Source organism: Acanthaster planci, linkage group LG04 (genome assembly GCF_054643075.1).
Source record: "Acanthaster planci isolate LZ-2023a linkage group LG04, COTS_SCS, whole genome shotgun sequence".
NCBI lineage: Eukaryota > Metazoa > Echinodermata > Asteroidea > Valvatida > Acanthasteridae > Acanthaster > Acanthaster planci.
In genome coordinates this window covers 5,342,427-5,362,654 of record NC_141780.1, presented here as the reverse complement: position 1 = coordinate 5,362,654, position 20,228 = coordinate 5,342,427, and the positions used below count along the sequence as shown (strand labels likewise).

Below are 20,228 nucleotides of genomic sequence, written 5' to 3'. Positions count from 1 at the left end.
TTATACACAAGCCAGTCGCCAACAGTCAGATCATAGTGGTTGGTACGGGAACCAGTCAAATTCCATCAACAGACAAAAGCCAGCGACTGTTAGGCAAGGCTGGCTTACCAATCAACGACAGTAAAAGCACACCTATGTCAAGTTATTCCAATAGTCAAAGTCAGTCAACTCTGCTTTATTCAGAGGGAGAACTCTAAACTGTTAACGGCAATCACTTGACTGATTCTGACTGATCCCGTAACCTTTTACTGAATGCACATTTGCATAGGAGGGTTCACCCTATACAACGTGTAACTTAATCCAGCGTGTAACATTTTGACAGAAAGCGCCGCAATTCACTTAGCTTCTCCCCACTTTTATGTGTCGTGTGACGCTTTGCCCGGTAGTATTAACAGGTGACACAGCCATGCTTACTGTGACAGTCAAGCAATGCCAAGGATTATGAATGTTTGTTATAATGCCGTATATTTCAAATATTTCTGGCAGTAAACATAAAAATGTTTTTTTGGGGGGGTGAAAAATCGGCAACACACGACAAAAATACATGAATCTGTAGACACTTGGGTGATGGTCTGTTCTCAAATCGCTTGCCGATGGGTGATCCCCCTTTCACCCCGCCCCCCAGTTTGTGCTCACCTGCTGCAGGTGCATGTTCTTGGTCAGCGTCTCCTCCAGCATGACCTGCAACTTCTGGTTCATCTCCCTCTGGTTGTTGCTGGCCTGGCTGCCGTCCTCTCCCTTGACAAAGTCCATCACTTTCTTCAGCCCAGCCTTCCTGGAGGTCTCCGGCTGTGCCTGAGGTCTGGTCGGACCTTGCACGGGAGAAAGACAGAAAGAAACAGTTCCATATGTGCAACGTTCTGTTCCTGTTTGGCAATGAGGTGCAACTGAGGGGAACGGGAGCAGGAGTTGATTACTGCCAGGGCTGAGTCCGTCACAAATCCTGTCACGAGTCTAGTCACAACGGTTGCAGATACGGTATCAAAACAGACAGATTGACCTCTGACCCTACCTATGACCTTTCTCTCCATGACATGGGTTTCAATGATGGCTGTCTTCTTCAGCAAATCGTCCGCCATACAGGCATTGCTCTCTTCCAAATGCCGAACCTGGGTAAAAAAATAAAGATAAGACAAAAGACATGGCATCTAAGTACTTGAAATGATGCCTTAAAGAGACGTCAACAAAATTTGATCCAGGATTTTCGGTACATCTCAAATCTTCTTGTTTCGGTAAAACAGTTACTTGGGTGGGTTGCCCTTGGGGTTTCAAACGGAAAACCTTCCATTCAATCACTGTAAACAGTGAACAATAATATAATCCATTGATACTTGAATGCAACAGTCACAGAAATGTCCAATTAAAAAGCCTTATGTTGTTGAATTTCCAGGGGTACCTGCTACGAGGGGGGGGGATAATGGTCTAACAATCCCTCCCGAGAGTTTGTTGGTTATGCTGCCGAATCCTGCTTTACATGAATGTCTGCAGACGACACCGGGAATCTTCACTAATTGCTGAGTTTCTTGCACACCTTGTAAACCTGCGGGCAGTGATTAAATTTTGGGGTGGGAGGGGGAACTATTTTCCCGACATTTTTTTCTGCTTATTGTTTTGTGGCCTGGACCATGGGCGAAATTGGGGTCACCACACCTTTTTCCAAGTTGTATTAGGCCTACCTTTGCTATCGGCAAAGCGCTTTGTACAGTTGAAAGCTTTAACCTTAACCAGGCCAAAACTACGTCCTATTAAAGTACCCCTTGTGATGCAAAACTTTAATTTCTACTGAACTACTAAAATCCATTAGACAATGTTTTGCACACTAATATCAGAAAATTATATCATATTCATTCACAGCCAGATGGCATTGGTCCTGGAGGACTGGGTCAAATTTTAGAGCATTCCACAAACCTTTTCTTCCAGGGCCCAGTTGGCTGTCTGCAGTTCCGTCATTCGACTGATCAGCTCTGTCGTCTCCTCGCTCAGGGCTGCCGACATCATGGAACCGTTCGGTGACTGTGGATGCATTAGAAGAGCATGCCATAAGGTCAGAAAGGTATCATTTTTTCCAGTTTTGACAATGAAAAAGGGGTAGAATATCTGTCCCCCTTTTACAAGGAGCCAGTTTAATGGAGCTTCTGGGAACAGAAATTTGCACAACATGACAAAAATACACAGAGCAAAAACAGGTTACAAGCATAATTCACATCAACAGTTGTGACCCAACCAGACCACATGGGTCGCAAGTCACCATGGCCACTTTTGCGTTGAAGACATTTCAGAGAGTGGATATTAGTATTTTTCACCCATGTGGTCTCCATTTTCATCATGATCCAGACCTTCATCATACGAAAAAAAGAGTACTCAGTTGGTCATTTCTAATGCAAATAAAATAAACATAACAAAGGGCCTCATAATTCATGTACTTGCTAAGTTGGGGTTACTCACAGGTGCATTTTCTGCAGTGTCCTTCACTATCTGACCGCTCGTGCTCCATGACGACACGCTACTGCAGGGGGACAAGGAGAGATGAAGGACATAGCGACAGTGATTTGTGATCGGTGCATGATCAGTATGAAAAGGAGTCCTATCTTGTCAAACCTTTTCCCACGATGCTTTGGTTGGTTTAAGGTGGATTTTGCTTGTACCCACCATCCTTACTGGGTGCTGGGACGGGCAAATGACTGACGTAAGCTTTGTCCAGCACTCATTGGATAGAGTTCATTTGGACAATAACACAGGTTCACACTTCTGCATGCGTATGACACATGTGCACTGCAAGCACATGCGTCAACAATGACAGGAAGTAACCCTTAATGCCGGTAACTGTCGTCCTCAGTATTTTGTGAACGGCATTTGCCCTGTAAAAGAGCGGTGGGTTACGAGCAGATTTCATTGATCTGAACCCGTAACGGCAATTTAGTGACACCGCGTTTTGAGGACTGAGGAAAAAAAAAAAGTAACCAAGCGGCTGTCTCCGGCCCAGCAGCCCCCGTACCTGCTGTCGTGTTTCTGCCTGTCCTCGTCGCTGATGTCTTGGAAGAGCTCCTCGATGCCGGCCCGTCCCTGGCTGCCAGAGGTCAGTAGCTCCTGCAGCCTCTCCTGCAGCTTGTCGCCGCGCTTCCGCTCCTGTCTCAGCTGCCTCTTCAAGTCCTTCACCTGGGGGGAGGGGAGGGAGAGAAGAGGGAGCAAATGATGAGTGCAAAGGTCTTGACTGTCTCCTGCAACATGAATCTTAAGGCCACTTTTGTGTAAATTTAGAAACACCGAACTGAGCTCTGTATTGGTGTGTCCCGAACTTTGGTACCATGATGAAAAAGGGCAACATGTGAGTGAAAAATATATAGAGGTTCCTACCGGCGTTGTAGACTTGAGTCACTTGACTTGGACTCGAGTCGGACTCGAGACGCCATTTTTGAAACTCCTTACTTGACCTGTAACTATCAGTTTTTCCACATGTGATTTGACTTGGACTTACTTGCAAAATATGACTTGTGACTTGACTTGACTTGGAAAAATTGACTTGCTACAACCTCTGGTTCCTACTCATGGACAGTGCATAAAGTTCTTTGAAAAAACTCTAACTCAAATGTGGCTCTAGCAACTTGTGATTCATTTTGTCTGCTTGGTTCAAGATTTTGCAAAGACCAGAAAACTATTGCCTCACTACAAAGAATGCCCCAAACACAGGTTACTGGTCTCACTGTGTGACAACTTGAAGGTTAGATGGCATGATGTTCACAGGGATGAAAATTAAATCCTGTAAAGTCATTTTGTTAGCTATTTCTTTGACTTGCATATGCATTACATGTCACTGAAACCTTCGGTATGTTTTCCAATTAAAGTTAAAACAATTCCCGTATTCAAAAACAGACCCAGTGGCTCATCGACTACTCAAAACAGGGTTCAGAACTTCAAACTTTTCTCAATCCAGAAGTGCACCCAGCTGAAGTTTTTAACGGTTAAATGCCTTTTTTGTCTTTTAAGACAAAAGAACTGGAAAGCTTTGACTCGCCATTGTGTATCCTTTCTTTTCGCCCAGTTTCCGCTCCTCCACGCTGTCTTTGGCATCCTGGACAAAGGTGAACAACGGTAAACCAATAATTCATTCCCTCCCTCGAACAGCAATGCAATCAGAATACCCAAAACCACTGGATTCTGTGGTTACTTTCAAGTGAGTGGCGTTGAACGAATGCCTGTCTTGACGGAAAGTAATAAACAGTGGTTTAACATTCAGTGATGACTTTCATGACCAGCCAGGAATTACAGCTTCAAAGTGCATTGTTCCTATCCAAAAATGTCCAAATTAACGATACAAAATTGTAAAGTTGATTTAATTTCAAGCTTAGAAAAAGAGATTATAGCAATAGAAAACTGACGCTCTTAGTGACGAACGATCAAACTCACTTGTTTGAGTAGGTCAATATCCTTCTGTAATTTCTCAATCTGCTCCTGGGACTGACTCAACTCTGCTGACTTCTTGGTCTCTTCTTCTTTCATCTCCTGACAAATGCAAATCAAACACCCCCATAATAATGCCATAGGCGTACTAAAGCACCGCAAGCCGCAGCCAACATAATTCCAGCACAGCCACTGCTTGATGTGGAGATGCTGACCTTTCATCTCAGGGGTTACTTTTTTCAAGGCAAAGAGTAACTAAAATCACTCCTGTAGCAATCACCAGATCTACTATGTGACGGATGGACCCTAATGACCATAGGGGTCAGGGGTCACTTTGACCATTCACACACTCCACGTCTGAGCGATACAGACTAAGGCCGAGTTTGGACTCGAGGGTGCCTCCCTCTGCAAGGTGTAAATTAGCCAATGGTGCAGCTCAGTGAATGGCATTTCAAACAGCATTCCACTGGGTATCTGGCAAGTGTTTGAAATAAGCTGTTAGATTCAACTGTAACAACTGCGCTGGGCTCTTGCCGCACGGCGCAGGGTCCCACCGGGCATACCTGTATCACAGTACTGTGTTGGTCCCTCAGCTCTTGTACCTCCTCTCGATGAGACTCTTTGGTTTTCTGGAGTTCTTCCTGGAAAACAAGTCACATCAAACGCAACCAATCAGCTACCGTTCAAGCATCAGCTGACAAGGAACTGGTATTAAACAAAAACTGAGGCTATGAATGACAAGCATGGCGGCAAGCGAATGAACCCTTACATGCCCCCGAGGGATATGATTAGGTAGACAAGGAGTTCAGTTCGTATATGACTGAGGGTGGGGAAAGCAGGATTGGTGGCTGGGGTTAGAGACTACTAATGCACCAATGTACAAAAGAGTTAATCGTGTTTCTTCTTGATTTTCTTCCCAACAGAGAAAGGTGTGGTGTGCCCATTACTCTGACGACACACACACCGTTTTGAAATGCACAATTAGTTTGTTTTTTTTCAAATAGAAATTAACACCAATAGACTTGAAGATGAAATTCAGTTCTAACGCACCATTTATTGACAGTCCCTCAATCCCCAATATCCTCTTGTCCTCCCCCCGGCCCTAAATTTCTCACGAACATCCTTTTCCAATATCTTTGTTTTTCTAAAGTTGACAAAGTGTTGGCACCGGCTTCCTTCACACAACCCCCCCGTCACGTTCAAGACAATGGACAGCAAGAGACACCTTCTGCACAGGAAGCTCTTGAAGAAAAATCTTCTCCCGATGATCATCTGGCTTTGGCTCAGGCTTCCAATTTACACAAAGATCTTGATTATTCTTGTTTCATTCTTGAGTTATTCCATCCAGCAGCGAATCGGTGCTAATTTCTCCCGACGACTTCAAGAATTTTTATTCGGAACGGATTGGGGTATTCCTGGCAATAGTTCGGGGATGCATGAAGCCAGCGTTGGGGTTCAAGACACAAATGCTGGACATTTACCTCCACCTCGGCTAGCCTTCTTTCAAACCACCCTTTGGTGTTCTCTAACGATTGCACCTTCTCCTCGCTCACAACCAGTTGGTCCCTCAACGGTTCAAGCTCCTTACGCAGTTTCTGTTAAAAAAAAAAAAATCCAAATTCCACGAGTCAGGGAAAAGAAAATCTGCTGTTTCTATTTATTTGTTCATTAGGAGGGGGGGTTGAAAGAATTGATAGATGTTGCACCACAACAGATGTGAACTACGGTACATGGACTCACCGTCTGCTCCTGCAGCTGCTGCCTCAAGATGTCACGCTCATTCTGTCAGGGACAGATACAACAAACAAACAAACAAATGCTTGCTTCGGTCAATCAGTTTAGTCACAGGTTTAAGGATGAGGTCTTCAAATACTAGCGTCGTAGTCAAGCCCGTCACGTGACATCACAGGTCCACCGTGTATCACTCCATTCAAATCAAGGGCTTTCCAAATGAACAGCCACAAAGACAATCCTTTGTTACTTTCTGTCCCCAGTTAGTGGTGGCTGGACTTGTGACTTGATGAGAGGCTGATCTGTGACTCTCATTGAACGTGATTATAAACGCTGTCCAAAACCCATGTAAATGAGGGTGAATGATGCCTAACTTCAAATTTAGGCCTGTGTCATCACCAATTTCTGTGACTTTTTGAACCTGAATTCTTATTTGTCAAAACAACACACACAATAATGCCACCTTAATACAATCAAATCTAACAAATTCAGCAGGGGATTTACATAAATGGGGGGGGGGGTGAATAGGCAATGCTTGTATTTTTCAAAAACCACAAGACCCATTTCCTGTTGAGCAGGCTTCACTACCGTACACGTACCACGTGTGCTTCGGTGGCTCGCGCCATTTCGTTCTCGTGCTGCTGTTTAATAGTCTGCGTCTGGATGGCAAGGTCGTCCAGCATCGTCTTTCGTTTCTCTGCACTCTAAAAAAAAATAAATAAAAAGATGAACCCCTGAAAATTAAATCAAAAATATTGGTTTATTAGGTAAAGGTATGCACAGCATACCGGTCGAGGAAATACAACTTCCAGTGGGAATCCGAATTTATTTCCCGTTCCATGCAACTTGGCAAGAACGCTGCCAAACTTTCGCAGCATTTGTTGAGTGCAAATGCTTTTGAAGTATAATGCCGTGAACCGACTCAGCTCAGTAACTAGCCTGGCGATAGCCGAAAGACCAGCGAAACAATTCTCGCAGATGGGCTCCAAGGCTTTTGGTGGTAGGTATCAGACAGATTCTGCATGAGATTGTATTCGTACTGCAGTCGCTCATCATTTGAGTGAAGATGCTCCTTATGTCCGTTGACAGGAATGGGGTTTCAATGTGCAAACTTCAGCAGAAAAGAACAAGGTTTGGCACTGCTCCCAAGTAAGCTATCCAGTTCTGGGATGATGGTCTGCCTAATTTTTTTTTCAGTAGGAACCAACAGGTGTATACGGTTTGACCACTGGCAGATCAGGAAGGCTAACAGGGACCCCAACCCGCAAAAAGGAGTACATTTTTTGTTTGGGAAAAGTAACGACAGAAAGGAGATCCAGCGAGACTACTTCATTTCCCTTTCATTCAAAAAAAAAAAAAAGACCTCGAAACTTTGGTTCTGGGTTGGCCCTCGAGTTTGACACCACTTTCGTCATTCCATACCTTTCGGGCTTCCTGGAGGTCCCTGTGCAGGTTGTCCCTGTCGTTCTGTACTTCCCGCAAGGTGGTGTTGAGTCGGGAGTTGGTGTTGAGGCAGTCTGCAAGCTGACTCTGGCATTCATCCTTTTCGGCCAACAGCTTGCTGTGGGACTGCTTCAAGTCCTCCAGCTGCCTGTGGGCGGTCGCGTACAGGTCCTAACCAGGACAAAACGCAAAGGGTCAGACCAGGGGCGGGTGCTCAAGTCTTTATACATATATTTTTAGCCATTTATTTCAATACCAATGAATTTATACCAACAAATGTTAACTCCCGACAAAGTAACACATCAATCATCTTTTTTTTTGTTGCCTTCAGAGAAACAAGCTGGAATTTTCAAAAAAATTTTCTGAGACCAGATAATTTGAGACACAGAAAGTCCAACAGTGTTCTTACCTTGTATCTGTTGCACTCCTCTGCTGTGACGCTCTGCACCTGAAGGCAGAAACATAATTGAACCATTGAGAACTAAAATGTGACAATCGTTCAATATTCAAATAAAAACGATTCACTTCAGCACATTATTTGTGACCAAAGCAGCCCATGCAGCAATTAATGATTCATGTGCAGCACATTGCTGAAAATATTACCATCCACAACCAGGGCAGGCCTCAGCTAGGAATCCCTACGTGGAAGATTTGCACTTGGAAAAAAAAACAAGGGATGAAACAAGACATAAATTACAATCTTAATTATTTATCACTGAAGTTGGTCTTTTTTTTTCACTTCTCTGGATTTTGGGACTATATGTATGAATACTAATTTTGGTCATGGGACACAAACAAACTCTATGACTGGATTTCTTCTAGTGTCATAGGTGCCTTCATTTTAACCTCTGAAGTCACAGATAGAGAGTGCACTTTGTCCCGACTTTGTGCGGGGGTCAAATTAACAGAAATTTCTATGTGGGCACGGGCCCACGTACTACGCACACCCATGCTAGCAAGTGTGGCCCATTGTAAAATTTGAGAAGGGTGACGGTCAGGTCATGAAATTACAGGTGTTGAGATGTTGTCACCTCTCCTACTTCAAGACAGATTGCCAGTCTATCGCCATTCCTTCCTCAAAGACCACAGGTAATTTCATGGAGCAGTTTTGGTACCTTCTCACAATCCTGCTCAGAATAAAAATTTTTGTTGAGTGCGAAAACTGTTTTTTGGCGCAGACCCAGTGCAATTAAACAAGATCTGAATGCTCGGTGCTGTCCGAGAGTCTCTCGGGAAAAACAAAAGATGCAAGAGTTTGCCTGCATGGGATTTGAAAGTTGATGCGACAACGTGCTGCAACTGTCGGCACTTGTAAGCAGGACCTCACGGGTTTATGTCCTAGCTCAGTTAGACTGTGAATTTTCTAGCAAACTGTCAGACATCAGTGAAATTTAAGCACTGTGCTCATGTTACGGCAAGGGCAAATGGGAAAACCCACTACTGACACAAAACTTCAGCGTGAGTGGAATATATGTTGACTGAGGCCTGCCCTGGCAAAAAACAGTAACTTAAAAAACAAACAAAAAATACAAACAAAAATAAAAACAAACATGATGCACAACAGACAAGCACAAACACTCTATCCTATCACTGAAAGTCTGAATCATGCTTTTGTTCTCATGCAAAGTGCAAACAATCAAGAAAGCAACATTTCTCTGCAGGGGAAATCAACACAAATTTGCGGCGACTGATATTACATATGGGGTTAAGGGTGAAGGCAATTACAAATAAATAAAATGCTTGTATTAAGTCTAATTGACCCAAGTCAGTAGCACCTTTAAAAGAATGTAATTACCAACTGACTCGTTCAAAGTCATTAGCTTTCTTTTGGTTTCTGTTGAAGAATTGTCATTATATCCTTAAGTGGATGAAACTGTATGATTCAAGAGGACAACTGTTGTGAAGAAAATTAAGATGGAATTGCCATATTCTCGGAATTTTGAACAAAGCGGATAATTCTTCAAAAGAGACAAAGGTCAAAAGAAAATAAAATACACGTTCTCACTCAAGTGAGGAAACTGAAGCAGATCCGGCACTCACATCACAGATTTATTTGCAAGGAATGGGAAGTACAGTCACTGTCATAAACCCAGTAGATACATTGAAAGCTTTAAGAGGAGAAGTTTATAAGAGCTTGTGATGCTAAATGCGGATGGCAATTTCTACCAGGCCATGAAAATAAATTGTGCTCCAAGAAAGCAAACTGAATTCAAAATGGCACACTACATTTGAAGGAAAGCGTAACAGCATTTTGACAAAATTTTCATGGCCTTGTTTCTATGAGTGAATGTCATGAATGATTGCTGCAGCATAGAAACCACCCCACATTACCGGAAACCCACAAACAAAAAAAGGAATTAATCAACTAATCAAGCTTGCCAATTAGCAATTGGTTAGTACCTGTTTGGCCTGGGCTAGCTCATTCCCCAAACTTTCTAAAGAATCCCGGAAGATGGCTACCTGCTCACTATTGGCTGCCTGTATTACCAGGGCAACGGGTTAAACCATTTAGAAGGCAAGGGGTGATTAGTAGAGGTGAGATGAGGGAGCTCTGACTGAAAGTTATGGCTGCAGCTGGAAATAACACCTGAGCCTATTTAAGCCATTGGCCGGTGCCACTTCCCATTGACACGCATATTATTCCTAGCCGCAGCCAGTTGACTCAGACACAGCTTGGGGCTCAGGCTGGATGTCACTAGAGGGCAGCAGACTTTAGATCCCTACCAACATGCGCACATTAACTACACTTTAATTAACCAACGTCACTGGAACATGGATGGTTAGATATCTAGATAAATACTTTGGAACCGAGCCCTGGGCCATGATCTGTCACTGGGTGTCAAGTGAGAGGCTACTGTGATTGTCAATTGGTAAAGGCAACTGACCAGTGATCAAACTACAGGGTGACCCCCTAAGAGAAGCAGACTCAAAGTTATCTTTATTTTCTCCAAAAATAAGTATCAGAAATTGTTGTTTCTGGTGTCAAATTAAGCTTAGGATGTTATCTTTTCAAACTGAAGACTTGCAGTTTCTGGTGGTGGGGGGTGCACTCTGTAAAGTCACTCAAGCTATTGCCTACTGCTCTCTAGGTGACGATATGATAGCAAAAATAACAAAATGTCAACTTTTAAAAGGGTGTTCAAATGATCTCACAGAATGTTTCCAGGAGAAACTACTCTGACAAAAGTGATAGTACAACAAAATTGCTCAGACTTACAGAAAACACTCTCATGAAATTTTTACTGTGTATTATTTGTTATTTTGCAATTTTTTGTCTTGCAGACGGTTAAATAAAAAGGGGGCCAAAGTTACAGACAGCAAATACAGACTTGGAGAGACAAGATAAAGAAAGAAAGCAGTGGTTAAACATTACAAATTTCAGAAACTAAATATCAAACTAAGCGAACATGTTTCAACTACTTGTGAGTACATGGCCACAATTACTATGCACTTCACAGAGTGAAACTACGATCATTTCATTCCACAATGCAATTCCAAAAGTAAACAGCAAGGCCGGTTAGTTTCTTGCATTCAAATGATTTCTCTGGTTAGAAAACGGTCTTGTTAATATCCAGCAAAACCACAAGACTTTAGCAGACTTGAGCAAGTTTATATGGTGACTAATGGCAACTGGAATAGAAAATTTCATTCACTTGTCAAACTGAAATTGCTGCCATCCAACTTTTTATGCACTAAGCAAATCTTTGAGCATAACAGGAAAGAATAAGTAATTTGAGGCCTTTTAACAGATTTGTATTGTTCAGCAATCCATTCGTGTCGGGATGTTTACGTCAGTCAGAAGCTTTGCCAATAAAAGTGCTTCCAAGGCCAAGTCAAACAGAATCTGTGGTCAAAGTCCTGTTGCGTTTGTCTGTCAAAATGGGCGTGTCCCCCTGACTCCTCCCACTTCTATTTACGATGACATCAGAAAGACAGAGCTTCATATCTTCTTTTCAATGCCATAAGGGTCTTTTTCACATTGGCTGTTAGCATTCAAGACATCAAGATCACAGCATCACAGCTGCTTTGTGAAAAGAGATCCAAGAAGTTGATCAAGTTTCCAGATTTGTAATATTTTGCCGGGGTAAGAGAGACCTCCTACGGCCAATTCTCCCCCTGCTTTTTAACTCTGCTGTGCAACGTGGGAAAACTTTGTTGCAGCCGTACTTCAAGTTCACTAGACTTGATTATGCAGGCTGTCAGTCTGTTGTACTGTTTGTCTGTCAGTTTGTGCAGTGCTTCGTAACGTTACCTGAACGTTGAGTGACCTGACCGATGCCTCCAGCTCCTGTATTCTCTGTTGAGTGCTTTCCTTCAGCTCTGCCATGGCCTGAAATATTGGAGAAGTCACAACAAATCTGAAGGTTTCTTTTCATCTGCTCCTTTCTGACACAAAGCACAAACTATTACTTCTGTCGCAAAGAAATAGGGAGATCAACAAACAAATTGTGTAAAACTACTGCATCGGAATCCGTAAAATCCAGATGGCGTGCAAAACAAAGAGGTCTTTTTTTGTCTTGGCTCCCTGACGGAGACTCGTTACAGCGAACAATTTAGACTACAATTGAGACTTGAAAATGAAGTTGAACTGTCACATTTGTTGGTTGCCAAGGTGCACAAGCCATCTAACATCCAAAACCAACCTGCTTGGCTCTTGTCAATTCCTCCAGAACCTGCAGTTTCTCCTTCTTCAAGTCCTGACCAAAAAAAGTGAGAAAACGTGAGCGCGGCAGAACATTACAAACGTGTAGCCAAGTTCATAGAGGTCTACAGGGCCAGTGTCACATATCTGCTATGCATAGACATCTGCTGACAAAAAATAAGTTCTGCTTAGTAAAAGCCAAAAACCAAAATGTTAAGCATCTTTTACATCTTTTGACTTGCTTGAATGTATATTTGCTTAGCAATAGTACTCTGCTTAATAACTCTAGGAAATTGGGCCAAGGTTACGAGTGTACAGTGGTATTTCAGATCCTGGCTTCATTCCATTTCAGCTTCAAGTAGCAATTTTAAGAATTTAGTCACTTTGGTAAGAACAGTCAATTTCAGGCTCCATAAAATTCCATTATCTACTACGCATGAATTTCAAGAAATTTCAGTTGGTTCGCACAGTAAACATTTCACACTTGTTTTGAAACTCAAGATAATGCTGCAGAAAAAGACAAATCCCAGAAAAAAAACTAGAAGCACTGCCTCCTCGCCAGAAACAAGCCCACCCTGTGCCCCAGAGTCGTTTCGGGAAACGACACCCTTAATCAATTATTGCAGGTGACATTAAGATGCAGGTACACCAACAACATTTGTACATGTAATGCTTAAAATCAATCCTTTTGAAAACCGGAACACTCTACAGCTTTTCTTTAGATGCGGGTATACAAACACCAAACACCGACACTCACATCAGCTTCTTTCTCTTTGGCTGTCTGCAGGTTATTAATCTGCTTCCTGTGATTGAAAACGAAAAGGAAATAAACTTCAAATGTAGTTTTAAAATCTTAACTGCGTGTGCTGACAACGTTACGTCAGGAAAATCTAAATTTGTTCGCATTTCCACTGCATTTTATGCCCAAATTGACAAAGTTGACTATTCTGCAACAAAGTTGACTGTTCTGCAACCAAAGTTATCGCTTCTGCATTGCGGTCACTGCTAACTTCCCCGACGAAATAAAACCTAGGAATGAAAAAGCATCTGATGACCGGGACTGTCCGAACGGCTTTGCAATGAGAAAGTAAAATTTTTGACCTACATATTCTTTTCGTTCTTAGTTAACGTGAGAAAACTCGGTGAAAGTAACCAAGGGAACAAGGAAAATGGCTGCTGGCAACCGACAGTCTCAAACTACCAGCAACTTTCCACAAATTGTTGATACTAATTAGCTGAGGAAGGCTATAATTTGTGTTAATTGAAGTCAAGGAGTATGCGCTTACTTGCCGTCACTGTAAAGTTGCTCTTTTTCATTCTGTAGCTGAAGTAGACTGTTGAACGGAATAAAAATAAAATTACTAGTTACTTCAGCAAATATGAGAAAATATCCATGAGGTCCTGATTAATTCTTACATCCAATGGATTGGTAATGCATTGAAAAATATGAATACACTTGATGGCATAAAATAACCCCTAACACATTCCAAATTATGACCTCGTCCTTTTCATTTTATTTTCACATCAATTTCAAAACTTTACTCTTTAAACAATTACCTTTCCTGTTTCTTCTTTGTTTTTTCGGTAAGCTATTGCAAAAACAAGAAAGAAGGAACCTTTAAACCAAAAGTCCAATCTGAAGATGACATTAACTGTCCAGAAAGGTAGGCACAGATAGCTGTGACATCGGTCACAGAAGTTCTTTGGCTGACATAGTGTAGATGCCAGGAGATTCTGTGAAACTTTGCGAATAAGGCCAAACAGGAGCAAACTAATAGCCTGCTCTCTCGAACAAATTTGTTAGGAGTTTAGCATGAAGAGAATGTATCCATTTTTTTGCAAATCTCAACAAACATAAACATGCATGAATTTTTATCAAATAATGTTAGCAGTGTGTGACAGCTACCATCCAGACTCACCTTTGCAACTTCTTGACTCAAGGTGGCAACCTCAGCTTTGTGAGATTCCTGAAAAAAGAAATTTTCAAACAAAAAAGAATCATGAATTTTTGAAATTATAAAATTACTTCGATATTTTCAAGCGTGGACATTTCTTCAAAGTGATGACATGCGGTTGACATACACTGGCCTATCAATACTCTAATCTGGTAGAGCTCTGTGAAGTTCTAAAATAAAGACCGTGTTTCGTATGTGCTGCAAGATCTGCATTACAGAATGTACACCGCTCCAAGCTCTCCGAAAGTTTGGCTCTGAGGCGGAAATCATTCATCCCAGGGTTGGATTACATTTCCCCTGGCAATTACCAGTGCTCCATGGGCCCAACTCAGTCATAGTCCCCTGCACCAATCTCACAGTGCTGGTAAAGGCATTTCATCCAGATACTTAGATGTACTTATATATGAAGTAGCTACATGGAAGCTTGAGGCTTTTCAAAAATTGAAACTTCAGTTAGAGTGAAACTCTGTACATTTGGCATCTTTGTAGGCCCTGCAATTTAGGTTGCCAATTTTTTTACAAGCTCTGGGCTCTATGCCTACTTGTGCCTGTGGGATAATGTGGCCCTGAGTGGTCCATCGCCTCTGAAGTCCTAGTTCCATCACTCTGTGCAAAAACCTGTGGCACATTCTTTGTACGATATTGGAACCTGACTCATACATGCAGGAAAGCCTGTAGTATGGTCCCAAGTCAAAAGTTTCTCGAAACCCCGGATGTTTGCCTCAAAAGAGACCACTTTTTCTCGAGGCATATCTTCGACGTAACTGAACCTCGGTAGAAGCAAACTCTACCTCAGCTCGTTGGAGTTGCTCCTTAAGTAGTCTCTTTTCTTCCCTCTCCGTGTCTATGATCAGCTGAAGGTCTGTGGCAAGATGAACATACAACTTTCACTGAAATTTGTTGCAAGAGATTTAATGGCGAGAGAACACACACGACAGACACGCTGTGTCTTTGGTAACATGAGGAATGTACAGTGACATTTATTCCTCTCAAAATTTTAGACATTTGGAACAAGGAAAGGCAGTGATAATTTTGGCCGCTGCGATTTCGGTGGTTGTGATGCATCACTGGGGACTGACTGTGTCGGCAGATCCACACAGGGCATGCACAGCTGCCCGGGAGACCGGAGTGTCGAGAAGACTTTCGCTGCCGCAGAAGTTTGGGCGGAGTTGAAGGGACTTGTGACTCATCATCACATTCAGCTTGCGTTGTTGGGATATAATCATTACCGTATGTCGTCAAATAATAATTTTTGTTTCGCTTTGAAGTTTGAACGGCAAAACAATGAAATAAATTCAAAATAACTAAATATCTTAAATTTTCACATAATTACTTACCGTTCAATTCTTTTGACATTTTGTCTGCACCAACACTACCCTGTTATCCATCACAGTATAGAAGGAAAGAAAAACTCATGTTAACAAGCGTTATTTCAAGTTTTTAGATTTCAAAACCTTGTAGCTGTATTTGCTGAGCAAATTTAGTGCTATAAGAATTTTTGTATAGGAAGGAAAAAAGTCAATTTTTTTGTCTCATGAACAAGAACAGCAAGCTACGACGTTCTGATACAGAAATAGAAAAATTACTCCAATGAGGGAAAAGACGGATGTAAAGGGATTCGGTCTGAACTGTCTGAAAATGACCACAGATGACGCCTTTACAAAAAGGCAGACACTTTCAAATGAAGAATCAGCCGATGTTTTCTTCAAGCTACTTAACTGCCTCTTCAATTTGGGCATTTAGGTCCCAACACCCCAATACTTGAGTGGCTGCAACGGTCTCAAGACTGTTTACCGGGGAAAAATGTCGGGAAATACCTGTTTTGAGACACTCGGCGGTTATTCGCTCAGCTCACTAATTTTGCTGACCAGTTATCTCTGTTCGGCACTCAGCGAAACGGAGTTCATTTGTACAGCCAAGAAAACTTTGACACACCTATGAAAAGTGCTCTTTACAAATGTTACGCATTACAGTAGTCCTACTTTTACAAGTTTACGTGCACTACACAGCAAAGGAATTTCATATTTAATAGCTGATACCTGGGTTGCAGAATCTGAACTGTCGGTGCTTCTCGGTTCTGTTTCATCTGCAAAAGACCAGACACAGCAGAGTATGAAAACACTGATTTATTTATTTTCACATAGTCTTATACCATATCAGTAATGCCGAGGCACATTACTGTCGCATTTATTTGATGAAGTATGAAATCCAAAAACAAAGGAACAGTTCCAAACAACTTGGGTAACTCCCTGGGCAATCTTCACGGGTACCGTGCTAAAATCTTCTCTCATCTTCCAAAGTGTAGGCGACTGATTCCATGCGATTTGTTCTGTACCTATCAAGGGCCATCAGGCCCCCATGTAAAGTAGGCCCACACGGCTGGGCTCCATCTTCTTTGAATCCTTCCAAACACCTCATGGTGAATTTTGAAGGGTTGGGTCGGGTTGAGTTCAAACTGGGACCGGTGGCATACCTTTAAGGGGGCACAGGAGGAAAAGTATTATAAATGGCGGTATCACCTTTGGACATGAGCTTGACCAGGCTCTCCATGTTACGCACCAATGCACCGCTCAGTCGATGCTTGAGTTGCTTGGCGTGACCCTGCAGTACTGTGACTGGATCTAAAATATAAAGGAGGACAAAGCAAACAAAATCAAACCAACTTGGACAAAAATTTCGGGAATTCATGCAAAAATTTAAGGAAAGAACCGAGCATTTTGTAAATATCCGTATCAATGTTTCAAATTTTTACATCCGTTCATATTTGAGAGTGCTGAGGTGACCATGCCAGGGGTAAAGAAATGTGTTCTAGCCTATAAATTACAGGAATGCATACGAATGGCATTTTACAAAATTAAACAATAATTGATGAAGACGTAGCACAAACTTCAACAGGCAAAATAAAACAACAAATGACTTGAAAAGGTACTGCTTGGCATAAATTTTAGCAACAAATAAAAGCGACAAACAATGTTCACAACAAACCTTTGGGTTCTACATCATCATCAAATTCACTAGTTACATCAGATAACTTCACGTCTTCCAAAAAGGCTTCAAACTCATCAGCAAGCAAGCCATTCAACCCTGGGGGAACAAATCACATGGAAGTGGATGCATTGGGCGTGCACACGACAGGCATGCAAACATGCAAGTGGGGGTTGGACAACGGAGAGAAATTAAACGTCAAATGGCAAGATCAGCATCAGCTTTTGAAAATTCAAAAGCAACAATTGCAACTTTAAGATAAATTGTATTTCTTCATTTATCATGCATTTGGCAATGTAAGTCAATGAATTCAATGAACATACACTGAACATAAACAAAGATAGATCCAACCTTTGAACTGCTTTTCATAACCAGTCGCTGACTTTTCTCTACTTTAGGTAAAATCCATCATTAATCACAATCACTGCTTGATAAAGCAATTTTTCAAGCTTGGAAATCTAAACAGAATCTACTTCAGGTAATGATTACACTTAATTTTTCAAACAAGTGTTCGAATATACAGTATACAGTGTTTATAAACATATACGTCAGGTAAGGGAAAAACCCCGTAATTAAAATTAACGTCTCCCCGACGCAAAGTACATCTTGACAATGATTACACTTAGCATTATGAAACGAAAATAAGAGCTATACAGATAAACACACACAATTCTGCCAGTGTGGTGAAAGCGTGCGCAAGACAACATAAAATTGCGACAAGTGTGCAAGCCAATGTCACAAAATTAAAACATCACACAGAAGTTTCTTGATCAATTGTGAGTGTTAAACGGGCCCACTTTGCAGTACTGCTGGTGTCACTTCTTCGCTGTGTAAGTGGGCATGGTTTAAGGTGCGAGGATGTCGCACTAACAAACCAGACAGAACCATCGTTGGGTTCTCTAATCCGAGTCCGAAGATTGAAAGTATTTTCATTTGGTTACAACAGTGAATGTTTGAACCTGATGGTGGAGCTCTAGATCAAATACAGAATGAGTGTCCATCCAAGGGGACATTACAGGTAAAATGCATCCCTCTTGTCAGGCAGAGGTCCATAAACCTCACTGAAGTATGGCAGACAGAATAAGAGAGTGCTATTTGGTTTAGGTAACAATATTTTGGACTGGTCCCCATCTCTTTTATATAGGGACCGGTAGCTAGTTGCGGTTTAAGGTGTGTGATAAGCCCTATCAATTTGGATGCTGAATATTAAACGTTTTTGTCAGGCCAATAGCAATGCTTTAACCCCTTCTCAACGGGAATTTCTTTCCAAAAGCCGACTCCATGAATTCCAGCCTCACTTGGCCACGAAGGCCACCTGCCAAACCGCAAATTCTCGGTTTGCTGGGCATTACCAACATATTTTCACTCTCAATAGTGGAGATAATCCAGCCTTGTTTTGAAACAGTTTACCATGGTTTGGGGCATTCGGCGCGAGTGGATTACCACCGGGGAGAGAAGCACTCCACCGCCACAGTGATGAGCCATATAGTACTGCTGCACGATAATCTGGCCCCTATTGAAAAGAGGTCAGCAGTGCACTGTGCCAGTTTCGTGAACAAAAGAAAATTACGTATCACCGCACAATCTGGGCTCTTTTTACAAGGCGGCAGGCCTGGCTAAAATACTCAAGTGTCAGTAGATGTTGTCTGTCAGATTAGAGTAGAAACCAGACAGTCCTTTGTGTGGGTGTAAGTGTCCAGTAAATGAAGATATGAATTTTTAAAGAATTTTGGAAACGAAAAAAAAAAGAAAATTATCCCATCCCAGTATCATCATCATTCATAAATGCCCCAGCGCGATGTGGTTAACATGAAATACATTTCAGCGGGGAGGAGAATAAAACGCAAGTACCTATCCGTGTTATGCCTCTGTTGATCACAGTATGGTAATTTATTTTTCAATGATTTTAATCGATAAATCATTTTACAGCCCTTCATTTCAAATCAGAGGTTATTGTGTTAAAATTTAGATAAACGAACGACTTATTTCAGAGACAAAAAGAAAAAAACAAAATATTCTATCAGCTCCTGTTTGATTTGTGCACTGAGTGGGCATTGTTTCCTCATTTACATACTCCTGGGAGGATTCTGCCAGATTCATTACCCACTACCAGTCCCTACGTTCAGAGGACGTCTGTAAGACGTCAGGAGACTACGTATGGGAGGGGAACCAGTCTACAATCTTTTGTGTTTGCTCAAAATATACCCACTTCAAATAGTGGCCAACTATTGTGACCACCATGCTTCAAATAGGTTAACTGACTGCAAACCGACTACAGAAACAAGCCCCCCAAAAACGATACCTCCTTCAAGTGCTGATTGTTCCTCGGTACCCTTTCCAGGAGTCTTCTGGGTTGTTTCGGGTGATTCTGTATTTGTGACATCATCACCTGGTGCTCCAGCCGGGGGCATCCTCTCACCCAGGGCTGCGGAGCTCTCGCTGAGGTTGCTGTCAATGACATGAAGCAAAGGACAAAAAGGGATGCATTAGACAACAATTTCCAAGCCTCTCTCTGCTCAGATAATTCTGAGGGATTCATTTTTTCAGTTCACGTGACTAATAAACCTTTTACGAGTTAAATTTAAATGAAATCTGGTACACTGAGTCCTTTAAACTTCACCTGAACATAACAATTCGAATTCTCCCTACTAAAGACACTGTTGCTATACCTCATGATCCGGGGCAAGCTTTTGCTTAGTTACATAAGAAACGCCTTGCATCAATACACTGTTTTCAATGGATGAGAAGGGCACAAAGGAACCAGTCTACTCCAGAGATGGTGGACGCTATGTGAAAGCTTGCCCCGAATCACAAAGTACAGCAACAGTGTCTTCAGTCTGGGGAATTCAAGTTGTTATGTGCAATCAGATAACTCTGAGTAATTCAGATTTAACCTGCGAAAGGCTTATTTGTGACCAAGTTAATTTGAGGTTCACTAATCAGTAATCACAGAGAAGTCTGGAGAGTTCATTGCAATTTATAAAACTCTTGAAGCCTTCAAACTTTCCAAGCCCATTGGTTTACGGTGCTTGGTTCTGTGCATGGAGTCATGACGTGCAGTTACAGCTGCAGCA

General features: G+C 42.0%; 1 protein-coding gene across 4 annotated transcripts in view; it reads right to left on the bottom strand.

Annotated features, from left to right (window-relative positions):
* Positions 1 to 20,228, bottom strand: part of LOC147799324 (GRIP1-associated protein 1-like) — a 40,962-nt gene that overhangs the window by 5,112 nt on the left and 15,622 nt on the right. For 2 of the 4 annotated variants that reach the window (XM_087135894.1, XM_087135897.1), the window contains exons 8-33: positions 19,457 to 19,602; positions 17,155 to 17,253; positions 16,689 to 16,790; positions 16,209 to 16,255; positions 15,507 to 15,546; positions 14,961 to 15,031; positions 14,134 to 14,181; positions 13,772 to 13,803; positions 13,501 to 13,548; positions 12,972 to 13,017; positions 12,216 to 12,269; positions 11,825 to 11,902; positions 9,973 to 10,050; positions 7,982 to 8,020; positions 7,552 to 7,743; positions 6,729 to 6,833; positions 6,139 to 6,180; positions 5,880 to 5,993; positions 4,962 to 5,039; positions 4,405 to 4,500; positions 4,013 to 4,069; positions 2,996 to 3,156; positions 2,446 to 2,506; positions 1,909 to 2,013; positions 1,013 to 1,109; positions 637 to 812 (exon numbers count right to left, since the gene is read on the bottom strand). In XM_087135894.1, coding sequence (XP_086992020.1) covers positions 637 to 812; positions 1,013 to 1,109; positions 1,909 to 2,013; positions 2,446 to 2,506; positions 2,996 to 3,156; positions 4,013 to 4,069; positions 4,405 to 4,500; positions 4,962 to 5,039; positions 5,880 to 5,993; positions 6,139 to 6,180; positions 6,729 to 6,833; positions 7,552 to 7,743; positions 7,982 to 8,020; positions 9,973 to 10,050; positions 11,825 to 11,902; positions 12,216 to 12,269; positions 12,972 to 13,017; positions 13,501 to 13,548; positions 13,772 to 13,803; positions 14,134 to 14,181; positions 14,961 to 15,031; positions 15,507 to 15,546; positions 16,209 to 16,255; positions 16,689 to 16,790; positions 17,155 to 17,253; positions 19,457 to 19,602 — 2,212 coding nt within the window. The remainder of the gene's footprint in view (positions 1 to 636; positions 813 to 1,012; positions 1,110 to 1,908; positions 2,014 to 2,445; positions 2,507 to 2,995; positions 3,157 to 4,012; positions 4,070 to 4,404; positions 4,501 to 4,961; positions 5,040 to 5,879; positions 5,994 to 6,138; positions 6,181 to 6,728; positions 6,834 to 7,551; positions 7,744 to 7,981; positions 8,021 to 9,972; positions 10,051 to 11,824; positions 11,903 to 12,215; positions 12,270 to 12,971; positions 13,018 to 13,500; positions 13,549 to 13,771; positions 13,804 to 14,133; positions 14,182 to 14,960; positions 15,032 to 15,506; positions 15,547 to 16,208; positions 16,256 to 16,688; positions 16,791 to 17,154; positions 17,254 to 19,456; positions 19,603 to 20,228) is intronic. The other 2 variants (XM_087135896.1, XM_087135895.1) reach the window with 2 other exon arrangements.